General features: G+C 44.1%; 1 protein-coding gene across 12 annotated transcripts in view; it reads right to left on the bottom strand.

Annotated features, from left to right (window-relative positions):
• Nucleotides 1–23122, bottom strand: part of LOC100979108 (protocadherin gamma-C3) — a 191335-nt gene that overhangs the window by 116437 nt on the left and 51776 nt on the right. The window contains exon 1 of one of the 12 annotated variants that reach the window (XM_014345022.5): nucleotides 19455–22763. The exons of 8 other annotated variants lie outside the window; for them this stretch is intronic. In XM_014345022.5, the coding sequence (XP_014200508.2) occupies nucleotides 19455–21878 (2424 nt within the window). In that variant the 5' untranslated portion in view covers nucleotides 21879–22763. Of the gene's footprint in view, nucleotides 1–1041; nucleotides 5923–5984; nucleotides 10820–10942; nucleotides 16356–19454; nucleotides 22764–23122 lie in introns of those variants that run through there. 3 more of the 12 variants (XM_034960654.3, XM_034960658.3, XM_014345025.5) reach the window with 3 other exon arrangements.

Below are 23122 nucleotides of genomic sequence, written 5' to 3'. Positions count from 1 at the left end.
GGCTGGAATGCAGTGGCATGATCATAGCTCACTACAGTTTCAAACCCCCGGGGCTCAAGCGGTCCTCCTGCCCCAGCCTCCCAAAGTGCTGGGATTTCAGACATGAGGCACTGTGTCCAGCCAAGACTGAATAACTTTAATTGAATTGATCAGCTTATTTAGAACTTGTGTACCTGAAACATTGGTTCTTAATATCAACATTCTCACCACTTCACATCGATGCACAACTGAAACAGCTCATTGGAATTGTATTGAAATATGTTCTTTCATATTTTACAAAAGTCACTTTCAACAGTTTAAAATTACATTTTAATTCAGATCTAATGTTTTTGCTTTTGTTTTTTGTTTGGGGGAGCAATGGACATTCTAGGCTTTAGATTTCATGTCTCCATGGGCATGGAGCCCAGGTGACCACTGACACACATACTTAATATTTAGTAACCAGTCTCATCTCCCACCAAGATCCATCTTTAAAGTTTGTTCATGTTTTGAAGGATGGTAAGAAGTATTAAAGTTTTGAAGGGCACTGGTACAGAAACAGGGCTCAGAAAAGAGGTTTAAAGTGAAGAAATCTACAAGAGCCTAGTTACAGGTTCAAATGCTAAACATAACCCTAAAGATTCTGAGATATATTTTACTTTTGCTAAGCTAATAACAAGGCTTTAGACTTCTTGATAATTTTCTGAAGTTCTAGTTTGGGATACACACACACACACACACACACACACACACACACACACACACACACACACAAACAATAGCAAAATTACCAGTATGGACGGGTAGGTACTTCTTAAGGAATAAAATACTGGAAGGCTTAAAATGGTTGAACAATCTTTTCCAAGTCGTTTAAAAGCAAATGAAACAATAACCTATGACTATTAGAGTTCAATTTTATAGTAACACCACCAAAATAAACCCAAAACTCTGTGATCCGCCTTAAAAATTATTTTCAACTATCTTCACAATGTTTTTCAAAACATAATTTACGCCAAATAAAATTCATCAGGAAATTAAAAGCAAGCAAAGAACTAAACTCACCTGACCATGATCAGCTTCATTCTTATATTCATGAAAATCTACGGATGTTAACAAAGAATCATTTTTCTCACAGCTCTCCTGACTGATGAGCGTGTCTGCGTAGTTGGGCTGGGGAAAGATCAGGTGACTCTTCCGCGAGTCGGCGGTGACGGAGACTTCCTGGGAATAGGTCTGCAGGAAAGCCTGTACCTCCTCAACACCCACAAAATGTGAGGCAGGCACGCCTACCAATCTGCCACTGGAATCCTGGAGCAGGTGTGACTTGTGCCAGCGCCTCAGCCTGAGCCCCAGAAGCACAGCGACAAAGGCGAGGAAGACACAGGAGATGGCAGCCACTGCCACCACGAGATAGAGTGTAAGGCTCGAATCGTTCGGGTCGACCGAAGGCTTCAGACTGCCCAACTCGGTCAGGACTTCGGGGATGCTGTCAGCCACGGCTACGGTGAGCGTGACAGTGGCGGAGAGAGGGGGCTGGCCATGGTCCTGGACGGCCACCACGAGGCTCTGCTTGAGCGCGTCTCTGTCCAGCAGGGCTCGCGCCGTGCGCACCTCGCCCGTGTGCAGACCCACCGAGAAGAGTCCCGGCTCGCTGGCCTTGAGCAGGCGGTAGGACAGCCAGGCGTTCTGGCCCGAGTCTCTGTCCACCGCCACTACCTTGGTCACCAGGTAGCCGGGCTCTGCGGAGCGGGGCGCCAGCTCCAGGCCAGTGGAACCGTCTGTGGGGAGGGTGGGGTACAGGATCTCGGGTGCGTTGTCATTCTGGTCCAGCACGAACAGGCTCAGTGACACGTTGCTGCTGAGGGGCGGGTCCCCGCTGTCGCTGGCTGTTACCAGTAGCTGCAGGTCTCGGATCTGCTCATAGTCGAAAGATTGCAGCGCATACAGGACACCGGTGTCAGAGTTGATGGCGATGTATGAGGACAGGGGCGCCCCCTGCAGCGTGTCCTCGGTCACAGAGTAAGTGACCTGGGCATTCTCCTGGCTGTCGGGGTCGTGTGCAGTCAAGGAAAAGATGGAGGCTCCTCTCAGGTTGTTCTCTAGGATATACGCTGAGTAGGAGGCATGAGGGAAAGTAGGAGGGTTGTCGTTAATGTCTGCCACGTGCAGAGCGATTTGAGTTTCAGTGGACAGAGGTGGTGTTCCTAGATCTGAGGCCATCACTGTGATATTGTAGATAGAGACATTTTCTCGGTCCAAATATTTCCTTGTCACTAATCTATAATAATTATCTATTGACTTTTCTAATTTAAAAGGTAAATTATCACGTGTGTGACAGACAACTTGACCATTCTTTCCAGAGTCTTGGTCATGCACACTCAAGAAGGCAATTACTGTCCCGGGAAGAGAATTTTCTAACACTGGGCTAAACAAAGACGTAATGATCACTTCTGGTCTATTGTCATTTACATCTTCCACCGAAATGAGCAATTTGGTCCTCCCCAGAAGTGCCCCCACATCTTCGGCTTGTATTTCCATTTCATAAAACGAACATTCTTCATAATCTAGACTTTTTGCTATCGATATTTCCCCAGTATTTTCATTAAGCTGGAATAACGGAGTTTGTTTTTCATTAATTTTCCGGAATTTGTATGCCACTTTTCCATTGATTCCCTCATCCGGGTCGCTGGCTGTTACAGTAAGCAGCCGCGTGCCTGGGGGCATGTTCTCAAGGACTTTCACTCGGTAAATCGGGTGAGGAAAAACCGGGGCATTGTCATTTGTATCCAACACTGTCACGTGGATGCGCACTGTGCTAGAGCGACGCGGCTCGCCGCCATCCGAGGCCGTGAGGACCAGGTGGTGAGCAGCCTCTTCCTCCCTGTCCAGGGCGCGCTCCAGCACCAGCTCTGGGTTTATGGCTCCATTGTCTCCAGTCTGCACGTCCAGGGAGAAGTGGTGATTGGGGCTGAGCTGGTAGCTCTGGAGGGAGTTCACGCCCACATCCGGGTCAACAGCTTCTGGGAGTGGATAACGTGCTCCAGGAACCGCGATTTCGTTAATTTTTACTTCTAGATCTTCGACCTGGAATTTTGGGTTATTATCGTTAATATCAACTATTTCTATTTCTATCCCAAAGAGTTTTCCTTTATCCTCAACCAGGATGTTAATATTTATCAGACACCGCGGGCTCTGAGCGCAGAGCTCCTCCCGATCTATCCTGCCCGCGGTGACCAAGCTGCCGCTGCGCGGGTTCAGAGCAAAGAGCTGCGTCCTACCTCTGGAGACGATACGGACTCCGTGCTTCGCCAGCTCCCGGGGGTCCAGTCCCAGGTCCTTGGAGATATTACCCACGAAGGAGCCTTTGTCCGTCTCTTCTGGCACCGAGTAGCGAATCTGTCCCCTCCCGATTTCCCACAGCGTTCCCAGCAGCGCGCACAGCAGGATCAGCTCGCCGCGTCTGGGGCGACTCTGTGGAGCGGCCATTGTTGTTTTGCTGCAGAATCCTCTCAGAATCTTCACTGTGCATAAATGGGTCTTATTTAGTTTCTTGCCGCAGCTATGGAGATGACAATCCTCCGGAAACTTGGAGTGCCTCCAAACAGGGGTGGGGTTTCGCTGCAGTCCAGCAGTTAGTTTGTGGGTCTTTGTGAGGTGTGAGATCTGAGTGTTTTCGGTTGCATTTGTCTTCCAGTAGGTGAACAGCGGCGCTTACAGTCCTAAATAGTTACTGCACTGAGATACAGATTACTTCTAAATGTAATACTCTACTAGATTACTGAGAAAAAAAAATCATTTGCTTATTACTTTGCTTTGAATTTATTTGATTTATCCGTAAACCCATATTTTAAAAGAAACAGCCAAAGAATGTGAGATGAAGGTTTTATTTAGTGTTATTAAATGATCAGATTAGATCAGAATGATCAGATTGTAGCATCGGATTAAATTACTCACATTTCTGCAATACATTTGGTCTTAAAAAAAACATGATACTTTCATTTCCCATTGTGCTCTAAGCTTTATTGTAAATGTCTCCAATATATACTAACAAATAACTAAGAACTTCAGTTGTCACCAGAAATGAATTTATCTTGAGACTAAAATAGACCTACTGGAGATGACTGACTTAGAAATTGTTTTATTTGGTTTAAACTACTTAATCATTTTACAAGCTTTCTATAGAGTTGTTGCTTTTAAATCATTCTTCTAAACGCCACTTGAATTACATGTCGATAATATTTTCAAATAAAAATTGTGGAATTTCAATAGGATAAATGCTTTTACCATTGCAGTTTTATGAGATATTACATTGTTTTGCTATTTTATTTACATTGTTTATATTTTTCTATTTGAATACTTGAAAGGTACAGATGAATATATGATAAAAAGCAAAGCTCCATCCCATCCCTTTCACCAAAGAGATGATTAAATTTAAAGCAGACTTGACTTTTACATATATTCTAAAGTTAACTTTACCTACATTAACACTTTGATCTAGAAAACTGCAAAAAGTAATGACTATATAATACTTACTAAGAAGCCAAAGGATAAGTATGACTACAAAAAAGTCTGTTTCCCTTCAAGACCAGCCTGGGCAACATAGCAGATCAACTTATTTCACCCTTCCTTTGAAGAATGGTATGATAGTTTTTTCACTGACTAAAACTTTCTTAAAACCACTCATGAAATCTGAAAACTTTATATTTTCCTGTGAATATATTTTCTTATGCATATGGAAAACTGGGTAGACAATGGAAACCATACCAGTTAAATTAGTGAAGGAAAATATTTTCTCTACTGAAAACAGAAAAATTAGCCAGGTCTGGTGGCATGAGCCTGAGTTCCAGTTAGTCAGGAGGCTGATGCAGAAGGAATGCTTGAGCCCAGGAGTTTGAGGCTGGAGGGAGCTATCATTGTGCCACTGCACTACAGCCTGAGTAACAGACAGAGACTCTGTCTCAAAAAAAAAAAAAAAAAGAAAAAAAAAAAAGAATTGAAAGACGTTTCCTTCTTTCAGCAATTTGTAAAGTGGCCATTAACTGAAGCAGTTGCTTAGAGATACCTAGCAAAAGGCTCATATAATGTTCCTTGGTATTTTGTATATATTTTGTATGCACACCAGATTGGCAGTTTTCAAGACTATATTTCTTTCCTAGAGGTAGCAGAATGACTAGAAGACCTCTAGCTATATTAGTTTAGGGCTGCAGATAAGGCAGTTACACATTATATATTAGGGCTGTGTGTGAGAGGGACAACAGACACAAAACATTGTCTTTTCTTTGATGAAGGATATAGAATGAGCTTGAATACAGATGAATCCTGAAACTCCTATGTTACAAGTAAGGAGAATCTGCTTTTGATCTTCTAATGAGCATAGTAGACCTTTTTCTAAGTAAAAGGATCTCACACACACACACACGCACACACAGCGTACACTGCATATAATCACAAGGGGTCCATGGACATAAAAATCCAGTTGACTCCTTATTCTAAGAGCTTTTGAAACAAAAGGGAAGTTAACACAGGAAACAAAACAGTGGACTACTATGGAGACCATACCAGTTAAATTAGTTAAGAAAAGTGTTGAATTTTAGCTTAAGTTCTTTGGCTTTATTATTTTTATATTTATGGTATGTTCAAGCTGAAAAAAGTATTCATCTTATATTAGTCAACAAGAAGGAAAATGTATAGGAAAAATCTCATTCACTTTTTAGGAGAGAGCCAACAACTGTCTAACACTTTCACTTTGTGGTTAAAACCACACCCTCATTGCTTTATAAATCTAAGCTTGGCTAAAAAACAAACAAATGTTGGGCCACACAATTGCTCCTACTTTACTCCTCCTTCGAAGAATGATATGACAGCTTTTTAACTGACTGCAACTTTCCTAAAATGATTCATGACATCTAAAAATTATATATTTTCCTGCAAATATGTATATTTTCTTGTGAATATGGAGAAATGGGTAGGCAATGAGCATTAAATTATACTTAAAGGAAACTCACCTGATGGGAAGTCAATTCACTGGAATTACAAAGTGGAAATAAGGCCCCAGATGAATCACCGCAAAGTATGTCTTGTCCTGAACTCAACTGCTCACTACATTTTAGGAAATTAAACTCCGTCTTTCCTGTATGTGCAACACATAGATTGTAGGAATAAGGCAAAGTCCCCTCGCTGTAGTTGGGGGGAACTACGGATTCGGATTTAACACAGCGACCAGGCTGGAAGCAGCTCCAGGAGGCGGGGCTGGAGGAGCGTCGCAGGCGCAAGGCAATGGCCAGAATCATGGCCACGAGGAAGAGCACTGAGATCAAGGCCAAGGCCACCACCAGGTAAAACTGCAGCTCAGCCTGGAGGTCAGAGGGGTCGGGGCGGTCAGTGATATCCGGCAGCACCTCCTGCAAGCTGTCGGCGAAGACCAGGTGCAACGTGGCAGTGGCCGAGAGTGGTGGCTGTCCACCGTCACGCACGGCGACCAGAAGGCGCTGGCGGACGGCGTCCCTGTCGCCTAAGGCACGCGCTGTGCGCACTTCGCCCGTGCGCAGCCCCAGGCTGAAGAGCCCGGGCTCGCTAGCCTGCAGCACGTGGTAGGACAGCCAGGCGTTGTGTCCTGAGTCTGCGTCCACCGCCACTACCTTGGTCACCAAGTAGCCGGGCTCTGCAGCGCGCGGCACCATATCGAAGAGCGCAGAGCCGTCGGGACCCAGCGCGGGGTACAGCACCCGTGGCGCATTGTCGTTGCGGTCGTCCACTAACACGCGCAGGCTCACGTTCGCGCTGAGCGCAGGCGAGCCCTGGTCGCGGGCCTGCAGTGTGAGTTCGAAGGCGCGCAGCTGCTCGTGGTCGAAGGCGCGCTGCGCGAACACCACCCCGCTCTCCGCGCTTATGGACACGTAGGATGACAGCTCCCGCTGCTCCAGGTCACTGGCGATGATGCAGTAAGAGACTTGGCCGTTGGGCCCCAAGTCCGGATCAGAAGCGCTGACTTGTGAAATAGAGGCTCCAGGCGGGTTGTTCTCGGCCACGTGGACTATATAGGAAGACTGTGAGAAAACCGGAGCGTTGTCGTTTACATCACCAATGTGCAGGGTGATGCTGGAACTGGAGGAGAGGGGAGGCTTGCCCCGATCTCTTGCCGTAACGGTTATATTGTACTCTGGATTCTGCTCGCGGTCTAGAACAGCATCTGTCACTAATTTATACGTGTTTCTTGAAGAAGTTAATATTTTAAATGGAACATCACCTTCCAATTTACAAGTCACTTCTCCATTGTGTCTGGAATCCTTGTCACGGACTTTGAGCAAAGCAATATGTGTTCCCAGCTCGGCGTCCTCCATAATTAGGTTGGGTAGAGACTGGAATATCACTTCTGGGGCGTTGTCATTTTCATCTATGACTTCTACCTCCACTGTGCATTGCGCAATCATTCCTCCACCGTCCCTTGCTTCCAAAACTATGGAATATTCTTTGACTTCTTCAAAATCTAATGTATTTAAAACAGTAATTTCCCCGGTGTTAGAGTTCAGGTCAAATTGGGTGATCTGGCTAGCTTCACTGAAAGAGAAAGTAATCTCGGCATTGACACCTTCATCCTGGTCCGTGGCAGTCACCTGTAGCACCGTGGTCCCCGGGTACACGTTTTCTGAAAGGCTCACCCTGTATATGTCTTGACTGAACACTGGAGCATTATCATTGGCATCAGTCACTAGAACGTGTATCTGTGCAGTGCTGCTTAGGGGTGGAGCTCCAAAGTCCAAGGCAGTCAAAGTCAAGTGGTAGGATTTCTGCTTTTCTCTGTCCAAAGGTGTCTTCAATACCATCTCAGGGTATTTACTGCCATCTGATTTCTCTTTATTTATCAGTGAGAAATGATCACTGGGACTCAGTTGGTAATTCTGCAGTGTGTTGCTACCAATATCCGCATCATGGGCAGATCCTAATATAAATCGTGTGCCAGGCTGTGCAGACTCACTTATTTGCAGCTCAAAGGAATTTTGCGTGAATTTTGGCGTGTGGTCATTAATGTCCTCGATCTCCACATTCACGTGATAAAAGTTCAGTGGATTTTCAGCAACAGCCTCAAATTCCAGAGCACAAGCTGGCTTCTTCCCGCATATCTCCTCCCTGTCTAGCCTGCTGCTCACAAGCAACTCCCCGCTCTCTGCGCTCACGGTGAAGTAAGGCTTCTCCGAACTGACGCGCAGTTTTCGAGTCGGTAACTCCTGGACGCTGAACCCCAGGTCCGTGGCGAGGTTCCCCACTACGGAGCCCTTGGGCATTTCCTCGGGAATCCTGTAGCGGATCTGCTCACAGAGCGCCGGGCAGAACAAAGACAGCAGGAAGAGAAAGAGCACTGGCAGCCTCTCAGCCCGGCCCAGCTCCCCGGCGCCGCTCCCCATCCCTCTTGCTCTCCTCAGCTTGCTCACCAGCCTGGAGACGCCGGGTTACAAATAACCTCTGTATTGCAGATTTTTGGATCTCCGAACGGACTTTAGTTGCAGTTCCAGTTCAAGAAAAAATTCTTCTTTTTCCGAGGAGGAAGCGGTGTAAAGGCTGGCGCTGGGGAGTCTGAGCTGGGGCTGCCCTGGAAAGCGCGCTGCGGCTGCGCGAGGAGATCTGGAGCGCCAAGCTCTCCACTTTGGCCAACAGCGGCGCCCAGAGTCAGCACTAGGAAACTACAGCCTCTGCTGCTTCAAGTTAACCAGTGCAATAATTATAATTGTGTGCCTAACTGAAAGAACAAAAACTACGTGGATACGTCTGTATATTTAATGACGTCTAAAAATGTACTCTTAGGAATGCCTTCATCCCAACTTTGAAGATTTTTAGGCAAATCATGTAGATTAAGTACATAAACATCTATTGACATAAGCTTTCCCCAATCTTCAAACATGCACTATCTATATAAAGATAGCCATAACACAGACTTGGCCTAAACCGTCTCAGAGTACAGTAATTTTCCATACTTACTCATTAGAAATATACTGGATACATTTTATCTTTCTTTCATTGTTCCTAACATTTTCTCCACTTTTCTAAGTACCTCCAAGTTGATTTATTTCAACTTTTTCCAGAGAGTATCAGTAATGCCAAAATTGCCTTTTAGAAGGTGCAATTTATACTTATCTTCAAATACACCCCCTTTCCCAATAGTTTCAGTGATTTCATTACAGGAATATTATGTGATTCTCATTTCGATGATCACAGGCAGTAGCCTACTCCTCTCCTCATTACACAATTATTTTCCTGGTTATGAAATACAACATTCATCTTCAAAGTTATCAGGGGGATAATACATAGCCTCAAAACACAAAGTCACTGAGATCTGCTGCACTGCAGCACTGCTTCCTACCTCTGCACTTATTTTACATTCCTTGGTGACTTCTGAATTGAAGGAAACAATCCCTGGAAAGTTTGATTGCAATAGCTCACTGAGTTTAGTGATTATGTTTCTCCATTGCTTAAAAACAATTTTATGCATCTAATAAATTTTGGACAGGAGATTTTCTTTTACAAAATACCTTATAACCGTAGTTCTGCCATAGGACCTTCCCTCAGTAACATTGTTGGTGTCAGCAACATTGTCTTCTACCCCAAGTGATTGTACATCTGAAATGTGAACACTGCAGAACTTGTAAAATGTATCCAGCCTGGGTGACAGAGCGAGACTCCATCTCAAAAAAGAAAAATGTATCCCCCACACTATTGTACAGTCTATCATGTGCAAAATACTACCAAATACAACACTAGTCTAAAAAGAAGTCTTTTTTTGAAGAGACAGAGTCTTGTTATATTATCTAGGTGGGCCTCCAATTCTTGGGTTCAAGCTGTCCTCTTGCCTCAGCCTCCCATGCAGGTGGGCTATAGCTTGCAACACCATACCTGGCTAAAAGTGTGTTTTTAATTAATACTCGAAGGTCTCTGGAATCAAGATTACCTTGTCATCCACCCCTTCTGGATGACAATCACTCGATATACTGAGCTTTACTAAAATGTTATACAAAAGAATATGGAAGTAGTTAATCCCAGATTGGGTTATTTCCAACTGATTTTTTCAGTAGACGTAATAAATAAAATCAACTACTGGTCTAGGATCTGTGTACATAAGATGGTCTAAGGTTTGAGTACGTGAGACAGTTGAAACAAAGCCAGTATCCCCAATCTCCCACTTCGATAGCCCACAGACACACTTCATCTGGCTGTACCACTAAAACAGCATACTGGAATTCTCTGTTAAAACATGTAATTGCCTATGTCACAAATGCCAATTACAACACTTAAAATGACATTTTATTTGACATATTTTATTGGTTTTGTCCGATGGCCTTTAGTGTGGCATTAGACTTGATGTCTGTCTTTGATATAGATCTTAGTGAAGTGTGATACACACACATTTCATTCTTTAGGCATAAATCCAACCTTCTACTACCACCCCATTAATAAATGATTATACTGTAAATAGGTCAAGAAGCAATCAAGATTTTTTAGGACCACCAAGCTGAGGTACATGGAGGCACAATCAGGCACAGAAAAAAATCTTCACATGGAAGAAATCTTTCAGAACCTTTTACATATTTGAATGCTAAAGAGAATCCTGAGAAGGCAGCTGAGGTGTGTTTTATTCCTGCTAACCTTGTGCAATATGAAAGACTCGATTCATTCCAATTTATAAAATATATGAGTTAAGAAAGTAGGTTGGAACATAGATTGGAAAGTAGGTGGAAATTATAAAATGTGGTAGTCCACATATTCATAATCTTGTCCATAGGCTTTCACTAAAGAAATACTATATCCTATGTGTTCTATATTAAAGTGTCACCACTGAAGGAAACTGGTAAACTCATTTTTACCTCTATAAAGTTTTTTAAATCCCTATTTTCAAAACATTTGTTTTGCAAAATAATAGAGAAATATCATGCAAATAAATTCCTCATGGAAATAAAGGAAGGGCTGGGCTCACCTGAATACTTGGCACGTCGTCTTTACATTCCTGAAAATCTACGGATGTTAGCAAAGAATCATTTTTCTCACAGCTCTCCTGGCTGATGAGCATGTCTACATAGTTGGGCTGGGGGAAGATCAGGTGACTCTTCTGAGAGTCCGCGGTGAGGGAGACCTCATGGGAATAGGTCTGCAGGAAAGCCTGCACCCTGTCCATGCCCACAAAGTGCGAGGTGGGCACGCTCGCCAAGCCACCTTCTGAAGCCTGCAGCAGGCGTGACTTGTGCCAGCGCCGCAGCCTGAGCGCCAGCAGTACGAGGACGAAGGCTAGGAAGACGCAGGAGACTGCGGCCACCGCCACCACCAGGTACAACGTGAGATCATAGCTGTAAGGACCGTCGGAGGGCTCAAGGCTGCCCAGGTCGGCCAAGACTTCGGGGATGCTGTCAGCCACAGCCACGGTGAGTGTGACGGTGGCTGACAGAGGAGGCTGACCGTGGTCCTGGACGGCCACCACGAGGCTCTGCTTGAGGGCATCTCTGTCCAGCAGGGCCCGAGCCGTGCGCACCTCGCCCGTATACAGCCCAACCGCAAAGAGTCCTGGCTCGCTGGCCTTAAGCAGGAGGTATGACAGCCAGGCGTTCTGGCCTGAATCTTTGTCCACCGCCACCACCTTGGTCACCAGGTAGCCAGGCTCTGCGGAGCGGGGTGCCAGCTCCATGCCAGTAGAACCATCTGTGGGGAGGGCCGGGTACAGGATCTCGGGCGGGTTGTCATTCTGGTCCAGCACGAACAGGCTCAGTGACATGTTGCTGCTGAGAGGCGGGTCCCCGCTGTCATGTGCAGTCACTCTTAGTTGTAGTTCTCTCAACTGCTCATAGTCAAAGGATTGCAGCGCGTACAGGACTCCAGTGTCAGAGTTTATGGAGACATAGGAGGACACTGGAGCCCCCTGGATGGTGTCTTCGGCCAAGGAATAAGTGATCTGGGCATTATCCTCACTGTCGTGGTCCTGTGCAGTCACTAAGAAAATGGAGGCCCCTCTGGGGTTGTTCTCAGCGATGTAGACTGAGTAGGATGAGTGGGGGAAGGTGGGTGGGTTATCGTTGGTGTCTGCCACCTGCATGAAGATGTGAGTTTCCCTGGACAAGGGAGGAGTTCCACCATCTGTGGCTTTCAGTGTGATGTTATACAAAGAGAGTGTTTCCCGGTCCAAGTTTTTGGTTGTGACCAATCTATAATAATTATCTATTGATTTTTCTAATTTAAAAGGTAGGTTTTCTGGAATGGTGCAGGTCACCTCACCATTCTTTCCAGAATCTCTGTCTTGTAGGTAGAAAAGAGCAATGACTGTCCCAAGAGGTGTGTCTTCAGGGATTGAGCTACTTAAAGACGTCATAGTCACTTCTGGAGCGTTATCATTTACATCTAAAACTGTGATCAGTACTTTTGCCTTTGTCAGACTACCAGGACCATCTTGAGCCTGAACCTCCATTTCATAGAAGGCAGTTTCTTCATAATCTAATCCTTCTAAAGTTGATATTTCTCCTGTAAGCGAGTTCAGATGAAACATCTGTGGAAGTTTAGGAGTTATTTTCCGAAAAGAATATGTCACTTCCCCATTGACTCCCTCGTCCAAGTCGATAGCATGTACCGTGAGCAGTCTTGTGCCCACTGGCACATTCTCGGGGACAGTTACTTGGTACTGAGGCAGAGAGAAGACAGGCGTGTGGTCATTCACATCCACCACTGTCACCTGTATGTGGGCGGTGCTGGATCGGGGCGGGTCGCCGCCATCAGAGGCTGTGAGGACCAGGTGGTGAACCCGCTCTTCCTCCCGGTCCAGCACCCGCTCCAGCACCAGTTCCGGGTACTTAGTTCCATCGTCTCCACTTTGCACAGCCAGGGAGAAGTGGCGATTGGGGCTGAGCTGGTAACTCTGGAGGGAGTTCGTGCCCACATCTGGATCCCCAGCCTCGCTTAACGGAAACCGAACCCCAGGAGCTGTATTCTCCATTATTTTTACATTTATTTCTTCCGTCAAGAATCTTGGAACGTTGTCATTAATATCTATTATTTCCACGTCTATAGGGTAAAGATTCATTTTATCTTCCATCAGGATGTTAAAGTTTACCAGACACCGCGCGCTCTGAGCGCAGATCTCTTCCCGGTCTATCCTGCCCGCAGTAACCAAGCTGCCGCTGCGCTGGTTCAGGGCGAAAAACTGAGTCCTACCTCTGGAGATGATGCGGACTCCGCGCTCCGCCAGCTCCCGGGGCTCCAGCCCCAGGTCCTTGGCGATGTCTCCCACAAAGGATCCTTTGTCCGTCTCCTCCGACACGGAGTAGAGAATACGTCCTGCCCAGGCTTCCCAGGGGGTCCCCAGAAGGATGGAGAGCAGGACGAATCCTCTGTAGTCCCCGCCCCTCGGCTGAGCCGCCATAGTCGTCCTGCTTCTCTTGCTTAGGCGCCGATCTCGGGAAGTGCTTCAGAATGCGGGTGTATCCGGGTGGACCCCTCTGTCTTAGGAAGGGGAGCTCAGAATCCAGCAGGATAGAGGCTTGAGTTTAGTGCAGCCTGGAAGAGGGCTTATCGCAATCTGTCGTTTCTCTGTGCTGTAAAACTCGGTGGTTTCTGTGGGATCTCTCGCACCATTTTTCCCTGGTTGGTGAACAGCGGCGCTGTGAGTCCTTACTAAGTTACTGCACCACACTGATGCACACAATACACTGATTTCATAGAAAATTGTTTCATCTTTCAAAATTTCCCTGTTAGATTTCTTTGCTCTAGATATCCCTGATAATTAAAAATCCATTTTAAGACACTGAATTAATGCAACAGTGTTCATGGACCGGTGTTTGATAATCTTAGATAATTTTTAAAAAACTGCTTTGCCTTGCAACTTTCAAGTGACTCTTTTGGGCACTGACTCACACGTTATTGCACATGGGAAAATCAGTTATTGAAGGCAAAAAGGTAAATTTTATTTAAATACATATGAAATATTTTACTTAGAAAATATTTACATCAGTGTATATAAATTTTAATTAATTCAGTATTAATTGAACACATATGTTCTAGACACCATGATGCAAGATTCAGAAAGTCAAAATTGTTGTAAAATATATAGACCTATTTTAATAAATTTTTGATTGTATAGAACCTTAGAGACGGTCTAACACCTTCATTTTAACCGTTTAAAAAATGAGAGGGGGGGCCAGGTGCGGTTGCTCACGCCTGTAATCCCACACTTTGTGAGGCCGAGGCGGGCGGATCACCTGAGGTCGGGAGCTTGAGACCAGCCTGACCAACATGGAGAAACCCCGTCTCTACTAAAAATACAAAATTATCCGGGCGTGGTGGCGCGCGCCTGTAATCCCAGCTACTCAGGAGGCTGAGGCAGGAAAATCGCTTGAACCCGGGAGGTGGAGGTTGTGGTGAGCCGAGATCACACCATTGCACTCCAGCCTGGACAACAAGAGCAAAACTCTGCCAAAAAAAAAAAAAAAAAAAAAAAAAAAAAAAAAAAAAAGAAGAAGAAAGAAAGAAAGAAAGAGGGAATTGCCTTGCCTTGTTCCTGATTATTGATTATATAGTAGTAGAACAATGTCGGAATCCAAATATTCTCACTCCCAGTCTTGTGAGAAAAAAAAGAAAGAAATCGTTGTTTGTCTTGGCTGCAGCAATCAGCTATAGAAGCAACCCATTTTCTACAGAAGGCAGAAATCTGCAGAGATCCTACTGGGCTGTGAATTCATAAGAAACTGGATAATGGATTGGCTGATTCTTTTCATTATGCAATTCAATTCAAGTCTTCATCCTAGTATGCAATTCAAATCTTCATCCTACTCTATTCTAGTGTAATTGAGAAAACAGGGATATCTAGACAGCATTTGAGCAAAATGCAGGACTGTCCTGACAGGATCCTTAGAGGTACTCGTCTCTCCACTGATGTTGATAGAGTAAAACTAAATTATTGATGGATCCGAGGCTACCCTCTGCTAGCAGAAAGAAAAGAAAGCTCCTTTCACATAGTTGCAGAATAAAAGAGAATGACCTGCTCTGGAATAAAGACCTGGCAAGAAACAGTCTTGGTTTGTAAATTCTTCTAGGTCCTGGAGAGTAGTTGGTGGAACCAGGAGGAGAATCCAGAACTAACACTAAGAAAGCTTAACTTTGTTTTGTGGGAGGCTCCTAAGTAACCTATTTCTGCTTTCTGGTGGCATTGTTCCAGAATACAGGGAACACTTTGAAGGAGATTCTGTTTTGATCTATCAAAATAATCCATAGTTATCCTTGCATTCACAAAGTAGATAAATTTTGTTTAAAGGAACTAATAGAGGTATTATAGATGAATTCTGTAAACTGGAGTTAAATTCTATTTGTTTAATAGCACTTTTGAACTTCTTGTTGAGGCAAGCAAAGTATATGATTATTAAACAATGTAAGCACTTGTAGATATTTTCAAACAAACTTTCATGTTTGGAGGTTATAGCTCTCAATGTCTTGATCCATTTTTACCTGATGCCTCAAAATTCATAGTTTCATCTCACATTTGTTTCTTATTCTACTGTTTTAAAAAAGTCTCAATTAACTTATAGTGTCTTGGTACCTTCTTTGGAGAAAAGGAAATAAGAGCTAGTTAAATTAAATTATAGACTACTCCGAACACAAAGCATACATACCCTATGGAGTAAATGGCTTCATTGTCTCTAGCATTCACATTTTCTAAGTTATCGAACATCATAAAATTAAATATTAAAGATCTTTACTAGACCACCAAGATATGTTTAATAAAATCTAACATAAGCTCATTGTATCAAATTGAAATCATTTCATAGTTTAAAGAGTGTATATTATTGTTGACTGAGATATTGGGAAGAATCCTGACCATTTGTTTGGTTGCATTAAAAAGAATTCTATGTAAAGTCTATTTGGCTTCCTGGGCATCGAATTGATTATCTTCTCTCTTTTCTTTTTTGGGACTTTTTTTTTCTAAAAAACAAACAACAAAACAGTTCTTTGAAGTTCCATTTAGATTTTCATTCTCAAGCAAAGATATAGGTATTTTCCAGTGTTTCTCCTCTGAGATTTTACTCCTTCCCCTTTGACAATTGCCACCTCAACAGAAGCCTGAGCAGAAATGAATGCCTTTCAGGCCGGGCTCAGTGGCTCATGCCTGTAATCCCAGCCCTTTGAGAGGCTGAGGCGGGTGGATCACTTAAGGTCAGGAGTTTGAGACCAGCCTGGCCATCATGGTAAAACCCCATCTCTACTAGAAGTATGAAAATTAGCTAGGCATGGTGGCATGCACCTGTAATCCCAGCTACTTGGGAGGCTGAGGCAGGTGAATCGCTTGAACCCAGGAGGAGGAAGTTGCAGTGAGCAGAGATCACACCACTGCATTCCAGCCTGGGAGACAGAGCAAGACTCTGACAAAAAAAAAAAAAAAAAAAAAAAAAAAAAAAAGAGGCTTTCACAGACCATAAAATAAGAATAAGACAATAATTTGGTAGTTTTTTTTCCTGATGCTTCAAAATTCTATACTGAACTCTCAAAACCTCAGATAGCCTATCTTATTATTAATGATCTGTATTGCAGGTGGATTAAAGAACCTCATTTAGCCATAACTTAGCAAATTCCATGACTGCCTGGATGTTTAACAGTTGGTCAGTCCACATGAGTGAATGACTTTTGTGAGAGTAGAAGTTGGTAGTTTTTCCATCAGTGAAATATTTTATTTGTTTAAATGAAATGGTCACAGGTAATAAGAGAATAAAATAAACCAGCCTGATCTCCATGAAAAGTAGTTAGTGAGCTTTCCCTATAACAACAAATGCTCAAGATGTAGTTTAACATCCCAAATTGGTGGTATAGTAAAATAACCTTCACACTTTCAGAGTTTATGAAATAATCATATGTATAACAGCCCATCTAACTCATGAGACTAATATCCAAGATTCAAGTTGTTTAAAATTGTTATTTTATCAAATTATATCACAAAGATACAAGAAAATGAGCTTTGAAGATGTGTATGATTAGATCTCTTGTTTAGGTATATACCTTTGGAAACTTGAAATAAATAAATCTATAACAATTCCTTAAATGTAAATACCACAATATTGGTTCAGAAAAACACATATTACTCTTAGCAGCTTATTTAAAAACACATCAACTCAATGTTATCTTTATGAAGACTGACAAAGTCAGGTTACAAAGGAGGTTCTCATTTATTTTCAAGGTATCTTCTCAATTGCTTTTTTCTTACACATTCATAACAAATTCAGATGCACAAGTGGCCAATCCATTCTATAATACCACCAGATTGTAGAATCTTCCAACTCGTGACTGGAGAAAAATCTTGACTATAATGTAGTTCAACAAGTCATCAAATTAGAGAATCCCCTGTACTCCATTCATTCCAGGGCCATCAACTTACTTTTGAAGACTGTCGATAACAGAATCTCCTATCTCCTTAGTGATCCATTTTCTATTCGAACATCATTGACAGTCAAAAACTCTGCTGTTTTCTGTTCATGAAACAATGATTCTGTTTGCACATTTCAGTCATAATAAATAAGACTAATCAGTCTTCTAAATGATAATCCCTTTTTTCTTGAAATATTTCAATAAAGAGTTCCTATATGATGAAAGCCTTATTGTCTGGGTTAAAATGCTAAAATATTTAAATTTTTATTTGAACCTCATTAACATTTGTTCTCCCATTCACCAGTCAGTCATCTATTTTTAGAGATATGTCCTGTAAGCAGACACTACCGAGCATGTTTTAAAATTCATGTTCACTCTTTATTTATTAATTATTATTATTATTTTTTGAGACAGAGTCTCGCTCTGTCACCCAGACTGGAGTGCAGTGGCACGATCTTGGCTCACTGCAACCTCTGCCTCCTGGGTTCAAGCGATTCTCCTGCCTCAGCCTCCTGAGTAGCTGCGATTACAGGCCCATGCCACCTCACCTGGCTAATTTTTGTATTTTTAGTAGAGACGGGGTTTCACCATGTTGGTCAGGCTGGTCTCGAACTCCTGACTTCGTGAGATGCCTGCCTTGGCCTCCCAAAGTGTTGGGATTACAGGCATGAGCCACCGCACCCGGCCATTTTCACTCTTAAATACTATCAGGCACACAGTATGCAAAAGACATTGTAGTAGGCACACAGCATCGGTGCTTAGTTATTGTTAACAACCCAATAATTATAATAATGGTGATGTCAACAAATACGTGTTCACTATGCTGCTTTAGAGTTTGAAAAAAAGTTATAAAATTATTTTCTTAGAATTTGAGTCAGATAGATAAGGAAAGTCTTGTTTTAAAAAATAATATAAGTAGAGCTTATTTGAGCCAAGCTTTAGGATTGCAACCCAGGAACATAGATTCAAGTTGCCCTGGGTACACACTCTATAAGCAGCAGTAACAAGTGGATTTTTACTCCAGACTGGGCAACAGAGGGGGATCCTATCTCTGATAAGAGAAGTCTTTTAAATCTTAATTTTAATTGGAAGATAATGGCGATTGTAACTGGCCCAAGTAAATAACAGATAGTTACAGGAATGTTATTCAGGTCTTTTAACACCAAAGATCAGGTGTCCCCTGCTGCAGTTACCAATGATTCTTATCTTTTCAAAAATAATTTTTGATTCCTAAGTAGTAAAGGTGAAAGATCTCTTGTATGAATGTCTGTCGTTTATAGTTATCAAGTAACACTGAGAAAAAACAAAATCTTTTTTTTTTTTTTTGAGAGAGAGAGAGAAAGAGTCTCATTCTGTCTCCCAGGCTAGGGTGCAGTGACACAATTATATCTCACTGCAGCCTCATACCCCTGGACTTAAGCAATCCTCCTATCAGAGCTTCTTGAGTAGCTGGGACTACAGGCGTACGCCACACATCTGGCTACTTTTTTTTCTTTTTGGTAGAGACAGAGTCACCCAGGCTGGTCTCAAACTCCTGGTCTCAAGGGATCCTCCTGCCTCAGCCTCCTGAAGAGGTGGGATTACAGGCATGAACCACCATGCTAGCTAACACCAAGATCTTGATCTTTAACACTGACCTAAATTAAGGTTATTTTTTCCCACATTAGAAAAAGAAAGAACCTTACAAATGTCACATAGTAGGAAAAAACCTAAGAAACGAGATGTACTCAATCCAAGACACAAATAGTTTGCCAAGAAGAGAAAGGTAAAGAAAAACTAGGACATGCATTATTTTCCCCCACAAAACTAAGACTTCAGAACATTCTTTTGATATAAAAGAAAAACATTAGAATTATGTGATTCTCTGCAAAGGACTAAGAAAACTAAGCACTAATCAAAGACAATCTTTAATTTTCCTGTCAACCAATAAAAACGATACCCTCACCTGAACAAGGGAGTCTTCCACTTTACAAAATCACGAATCTTCCTGTACCAAAAGAGGTTCGCTTCTATAACAGCCGATCTGGCTGATGAACCTGTCTGATTAGTTGGGTTGCGGGAAGATCAGATTACTCTTCCCGCTTAGGCGGAAAGAAACTCACCTGAAGTTGCCTGGGGTCTCCTTTCGTTTCAAGTAAATCCTGAGTTATCAGAAGAGGCTCGCTTTTCTCATAGCTCTCCTGGTTGATAAGCGTGTCGGCATAGTTGGGCTGGGGGAAAATCAGATGACTCTTACGCGAGTCTGCAGTGAGTGAGACCTCGTGGGAATAGGTCTGCAGGAAAGCCCGAACCCCGTCCACGCCCACAAAGTGCGAGCCGGGCATGCTCGCTAAGCCACCTCCCGAAGCCTGCAGCAGGCGTGACTTGTGCCAGCGCTGCAGCCTGAGCGCCAGCAGCACGATGACGAAGGCCAGGAAGACGCAGGAGACCGCGGCCACCGCCACCACCAGGTACAGAGTGAGGTCCGAATCGTTGGGTTTGGCGGAGGGCTCGAGGCTGCCCAGGTCGGCCAGGATGTCGGGGATCCTGTCGGCCACGGCCACGGTGAGCGTGACAGTGGCGGAGAGAGGGGGCTGGCCGTGGTCCTGGACGGCCACCACTAGGCTCTGCTTGAGCGCGTCTCTGTCCAGCAGGGCTCGCGCCGTGCGCACCTCGCCCGTGTGCAGGCCCACTGAGAAGAGTCCTGGCTCGCTGGCCTTGAGCAGGCGGTAGGACAGCCAGGCGTTCTGGCCCGAGTCTCTGTCCACCGCCACCACCTTGGTAACCAGGTAGCCGGGCTCTGCGGAGCGGGGCGCCAGCTCCACGCCAGTGGAACCGTCTGTGGGGAGGGCGGGGTACAGGATCTCGGGCGCATTGTCATTCTGGTCCAGCACAAACAGGCTCAGTGACACGTTGCTGCTAAGAGGCGGGTCCCCGCTGTCGCTGGCTGTCACCCACAGCTGTAGGTCTCTCAACTGCTCATAGTCGAAGGAGCGCAGGGCGTACAGAATCCCAGTGTCGGAGTTGATGGACACGTAGGAGGACAGGGGCGCCCCCTGGAGGGTGTCTTCTGCCAGTGAGTAGGAGACTTGGGCGTTCTGGTCCACGTCAGGGTCCAGTGCATTCACAGAGAAGATGGAGGCACCCCTGGGGTTGTTTTCAAGGACATAGACTGAGTAGGATGAATGGGGGAAGGTGGGCGGGTTGTCGTTGGTGTCTGCCACATTTAGAGAGATGATTGTTTCTGTAGACAGAGGTGGTGTTCCTTTGTCCGTGGCTGTCACAGTGATGTTGTACAAGAATACCTCTTCCCGGTCTAGAGCTGCATTTGTCACTAATCGATAATAATTGCCAACTGATTTTTCCAATTCAAATGGGAGACTTCTCGGGATGGAACAGGTTACCAGGCCATTCAGGCCAGAGTCTCGATCGAACACTTGAAAAAGGGCGATTACTGTTCCTGGAGGTGCACTTTCAGCAATTGTTCTGCTTCCAGATGTAACAACCACTTCTGGTACATTATCATTGACATCCAAGATAGTTATTAAGACTTTCGCTCTGTCTCGAAGACCTGGCCCATCCCGGGCTTCAACACCCAGCTCATAAAAACTCGAGTCCTCATAGTCTAGATTTGCAGAAGTTGAAATTTCTCCAGTCAAAACATTCAAACAGAAAATTTGTGAGATCTTTTCTGTAATCTTCACAAAGGAATAAGTTACTTCCCCGTGGACTCCTTCATCCTGGTCGGTGGCAGTCACTGCCAACACTGGTGTGCCTACTGGCAGGTTTTCAGGAACACTTACACGGTAGACAGGCTGAGTAAACACTGGAGTGTTGTCATTCACATCTAGAACTGTTACCAGAATTTGGGCGATGCTTGAGCGGACAGGGTCGCCGCCATCCATGGCAGTAAGGACCAGGCGGTAAACGGCTTCTCCTTCCCGGTCCAGTGTGCCCTCCAGCACCAGCTCCGGGTACTTGGGCCCATGGGCTTCGCTTTGCACGTCCACTGAGAAGTGACTATTACCACTGAGCTTAAATCCCTGAAGGGAGTTCATTCCCACATCAGGGTCATAGACCTCCATTAGTGGAAAACGAGAGGATGGAGCTGCGTTTTCGAGAATTTTCACTTCCAATTCTTCCTTTAAGAATCGGGGTGTATTGTCATTAATGTCCACTATTTCCACTTCCACGGGATAAAGATTCAGTTTATCCTCGACAAGGATGTTAAAACTCACCAGACACCGCGGGCTCTGAGCACAGAGCTCCTCGCGGTCTATCCTACCCGCGGTGACCAAGCTGCCGTTTCGCGGGTTCAGAGAGAAAAGCTGCATCCTACCTCTGGAGACGATGCGGACTCCGTGCTCCGCCAGCTCCTGGGGCTCCAGTCCCAGATCCTTGACGATGTTGCCTACGAAGGAGCCTTTCTCCAGCTCCTCGGGAATAGAGTAGCGGATCTGCGCTGCCGCGGCCCCCCACAGCGTCCCCAGGAGCGTGAGGAGCAGGACCTGCTCGCTGCGCTGCGGATGCCTCTGCGGAGGCGCCATTACTGGCTTATTAGGGACTTCTCTGGGATTAAGAAGAGGAAGAACAGATCTGCATCACTTTTGCTCTTCTCAGAAATGGCGGTGAAGGTCCTTCAACAAGCAGAGACCGGATGCGAAGCGTTTCAGGTCAGAATTTCTGCACAGCTTTCCTGCTTTCCCGTCTAATTTGCTTTGTGGTTGGAGGATGTAACTTGAGTTTCCGTTGATTTTCTTGCCCAGGTTGGTCAACAGCGACGCTTAGAGTCCTAACTTAATACTGCATCGTTTTGTGAAACTATCACACAGAGGATTTTATTTCTGCTAAATCTGCAGAGATGACACTCATAATATTTCCCTCCCCAAGATAATGAAGCATTTAGAAGAGTGTAAGAGATTATTTTGAATAATTTTAAATGTTCTCTGAAGTTTACCATTCATTTTTATGAAAATATCTCTTAGGACCTTGGGGAACAGAAATAATATTACAATCTTCTGTAAATTTTGAATTATCATCACATTTCACCACCATTTATGCTAGTCCCATTTTCAGTAAGGGTACCAACAACCACAAACACTTTTTTTTGAGACAAAGTCTCGCTCTGTCTCCCAGGCTAGAGTGCAGGGTCACAATTATAGCTCATTGCAGCCGCTACCTCCTGGGATCAAGGGATCCTCCCACCTCAGCCTCCCGAGTAGCTGGGACTACAGGCATATGCTACACAAACACATTTTGAACCAATTCATTACAGTGCCCATTACAAGAGTTGCCATTTTAGATGCCATTATTTCTTTTGATTAGCATAGAAGTTAAAAACTGCCCTGACATAGGCAACATCTGTGTATACTTTTAAAAACATGCAAAGGGAAGTAAAAATATTATATACAGGTTACATTAAAAATGTGTTAAGATATACATAATGTTTCATATATTTTAGGATTGACTGCATTAAAACTAAGTAAACCACTTAATTGTGAGGATTTGGGTCTAATTCTGGATAGATATGTCTGAAAATGACAGTGTGAGATAATACTGTATTAAAAATGTTTCAGATTATAGTGTATTAGGATTAAGAAAAGTTTCAAGACTATCAAAAGGAGGCTTTCTATGAAAGAACAACTGCAACACAGATATTCTACAGGAAATTCTACAAAGAATTTCCTAGACACCCTACTCTACACCAGAAAATCAATAAAATAATGTAATCAGGGAATATTTAATCTGTATTCTTTTTATCTCTAAATCAATGAATTGAAACCCAATTATA

Source organism: Pan paniscus, chromosome 4 (genome assembly GCF_029289425.2).
Source record: "Pan paniscus chromosome 4, NHGRI_mPanPan1-v2.0_pri, whole genome shotgun sequence".
NCBI lineage: Eukaryota > Metazoa > Chordata > Mammalia > Primates > Hominidae > Pan > Pan paniscus.
Note: the sequence above shows the minus strand (reverse complement) of the source record. Positions and strands in the feature narration are given on the sequence as shown.